Source organism: Neomonachus schauinslandi, chromosome 9 (assembly GCF_002201575.2).
Source record: "Neomonachus schauinslandi chromosome 9, ASM220157v2, whole genome shotgun sequence".
NCBI classification, from domain to species: domain Eukaryota; kingdom Metazoa; phylum Chordata; class Mammalia; order Carnivora; family Phocidae; genus Neomonachus; species Neomonachus schauinslandi.
In genome coordinates, this window is record NC_058411.1 from 30,270,957 (window position 1) to 30,274,372 (window position 3,416).

The window sequence follows — 3,416 nt, forward strand, 5'->3', positions numbered from 1 at the left end:
GGCTAAAAAAAAAGAAAGAAACGATTGTTACAGACACTAATTGTTCTACTCATGACCTCTATTTACTTTCTTCCCACCAATCATCCCAAGTGCACTCAATTGTTGTAAATTATGAGAGAATCTAATTCTTTCCTTAGAACTCTTTGAAGAAGCTTCCGTTTCTTCTCCATCCTCTATTTTAATTACCTGTGGATCCTTTATGCCATTTAAGTTTGAGAAAGAAAAGTCCTTCCCTCACTGAAAATGCCACCAAATGCACTTATTCTTCCCCTGCGACTTCTCCAAGAGACCATGGGACTTAAAGCCCAGGTATACACACTACTGTTCCCAATCCCTCCCATTTTTTTCTCTTCTCTAGGTCCCTTGGGCAAGGACACCCAGCTCACTGAGCACAGCTCCCCTGATAAGCACACCATTATTACATAATAGCTCCCCACCCCCTCTCTGGGGAGGCCGTGCCCCCAGTCCCTCTTTGCTCTCCTCAGGACTGCCTGCTAGAAAAGTTGCCATTTGGGGGGTCATCTTGCCTACCTCCCACCCGACTGCATCTTCTGGCATCACAGGCTCCTTCACTCATGGGACTTGCCTGGGCCCGGGCCCACTTGACAGGTGATCTCAGGCTGCCTCTGCTCTGGCTACTGCTGTCCCCAGTTTGCTGCTCCCATGCCCTCCCAGGATGGCGCTTCACTTCCTCTGAAGTTGTGATCCCCAGGAAGGTGTCCCACAGGGTGGGTGGAACTGAGAGACGAGACCAGCTCTCCTATAAGATTCACTTCAGTGGCCAAAGACATGTGATTCACATGAGAATCAAGAAGAACCTGCTGCCCAGACATTTTCCTGTTATCACCGATAACGATCAGGGTGCCATGGAGGAGGACTACCCCTTTGTCCCTCGAGACTGCTACTACTACGGCTACCTGGAAGGGGTTCCCGGCTCCATGGGAACACTGGACACCTGCTATGGGGGTCTGCGTGGCATGCTGCAGTTGGATGACTTCACTTATGAAATAAAACCGCTGGAGGCTTCTTCCAAATTTGAGCATGTGGTTTCTCTGCTTGTGTCAGAAAGAAGATCGTCAGAGGCTGAAAGGTGTAAGATTGAAGAGCAAGATACAAATCAAGAATACGAAGAGGCAATCCTTGCTGGAACTCCTAGAGCAGCTCCCGTGTATTTGTGGTGGCCACATAAGAAATACTTTAAAATCCACTACACAGCTGCTAACTCATTATTTGCATTGAACACTAATCTCACACGTATAATCGAGAATGTAGTGATTTTGAACAACATATTACATACCATCTACAAACCAGCTCTCCTAGATGTCTACATACGTGTTTTGTGCATATGGAATGGATCAGATAAGATGGATTTATATGAATACCCAGACATTGAATATATCATGACTAATTTTGGTTTGTGGAAATACTGGGGTTGGTATAATCAAATTACTCATGACACTTCACTGCTTCTTACAGGAGATAAAATCGCTGGGGCCTCATATTATGGCCAATACAATGGAGTGTGCAACCCCAACTGGGGTGTGGCGTATCTATATATGGCAAGATACCACATATTTTGGGCTGCAGCTGTTGCAGCACATACCCTAGGTCATAATTTGGGCGTTAATCATGATAAACCCGGTTGTTTTTGCTTTCGAAGAGAGCACTGCATCATGGCTCCTGAGCCTGACTTATTGGATATGATGAGCAATTGTACTTATGAAAGAATACATCACAAGCTCACTATATGGGATCCTTGTTTGAGCTTGCCAAATACACCGTACACCAATTTTCCTTATGTAGCTGCTCGTTGTGGTGACCTGGTCGTAGATCAGAGGGAAGAATGTGACTGTGGCTCCTTAAAACAGTGTTCTTGGAATAAGTGTTGCAAGACCAATTGTATCCTCTCCCTTGGCAGTGATTGCAATGGAGGACCCTGCTGTGTTAAATGCAAATATGCTCAACCTGGATTGCTTTGCAGAGATATGCTTGGTATTTGTGACCTCCCAGAATACTGTGATGGTAAATCTCATAATTGTCCTAATGACGTTTACACCCAGGATGGAACCCCATGTTCAGCATTGGCTGTCTGCGTGAGAGGAAACTGCAGTGATCGTGATATGCAATGCCAATCCCTCTTTGGCTACCAAATAAAAGATGCTGCACCAGTATGCTATGAAAAATTGAATGTAATAGGTGACCGATTTGGGAACTGTGGGGTGAAGGTGATACGAGGAGGAGGAAAACCTGTGAAATGTGAAGAAGATGATGTTCTTTGTGGAATGCTGCATTGTCGTAATGTCCAAGAAATTCCTGGTGGAGGTGACCACACTACGTTTCGTCATATAATAGTACGTGATATTAAGGAAGAGTTATGCTTTGGATATGATGCACACCATGGGACAGATCTGCCAGAAATGGGACTTGTCGTGGATGGGGCAACATGTGGCCCAGGAAAATACTGTTTTCAACAGAATTGTACTTTTTTTCAAGACATGGGGTTTGACTGTGATGTCAAGACATGCAATTTCAGAGGGGTGTGTAACAACAAGAAACATTGTCACTGTATGAGAGGTTGGAAACCCCCATCTTGTGAAGAGAGGGGACCCGGTGGTAGTATAGATAGTGGTCCTCCACCTGACAGAGAATATGGTCTTCGAGCCAAAATAATTCTTAATATAAACCAGGCATTGCTTCTACTGATTTTTCGCTTAATTGCTTTACTGATTTCAGGCATCATTGGTGCCTTTCATCATTTAGAAGAGAAGACAGAAGTGGCTAAAAAATAGCAATTACCTACACTCAAGTAAAATACTGACTGGAGTGCACCAGATGGAGAAAATCATATTGGCATGTACTAGGAGAAAAGACGAGAATCACTCTGATGATTACATAATCCTATAGCTACTCTGAGGTTGTCATCTTAAAATAAAATGACTTGACAATTTAACACGAGGTCTGTGGGGTTAAATTTATGTTACATGTCCTCTCTAGTCATATTCTTCCTATTCCTACAGATGATAGTAGAGACTCTTAAATACATTAAGATGTGGATTCCAGTGTTTTACAGATGCCCGTGGAGGAAACCTTGTTTGCACTGGGATGCACTTGTTTTATTTTATTTTTTTTTTTAAGATTTTTATTTATTTGACAGAGAGAGACACAGTGAGAGAGGGAGCTCAAGCAGGGGGAGTGGGAGATGGAGAAGCAGGCTTCCCACGAAGCAGGAAGTCCGATGCGGGGCTCGATCCCAGGACCCTGGGATCACGCCTAGCCGAAGGCAGACGTCCAACAACTGAGCCACCCAGGTGCCCCAGGATGCACTTGTTTTAACCAGTTATTGGACCATTTCCCAATTGGTTATATACTAGATTTCTGTTCTTTGTTCATTTTATTGGTCCTGCTAAACAAATAGC

The 3,416-nt window shown here is 44.1% G+C and overlaps 1 protein-coding gene across 1 annotated transcript; it reads left to right on the forward strand.

Moving 5' to 3' along the window:
• Positions 1 to 800: 800 nt before the first annotated feature.
• LOC110571720 (disintegrin and metalloproteinase domain-containing protein 20-like) lies at positions 801 to 2,789 on the forward strand. Its single transcript, XM_021679902.1, has one exon. The coding sequence runs from the start codon at positions 801 to 803 to the stop codon at positions 2,787 to 2,789; it is 1,989 nt and encodes a 662-aa protein (XP_021535577.1).
• The last annotated feature ends 627 nt before the right edge of the window (positions 2,790 to 3,416 follow it).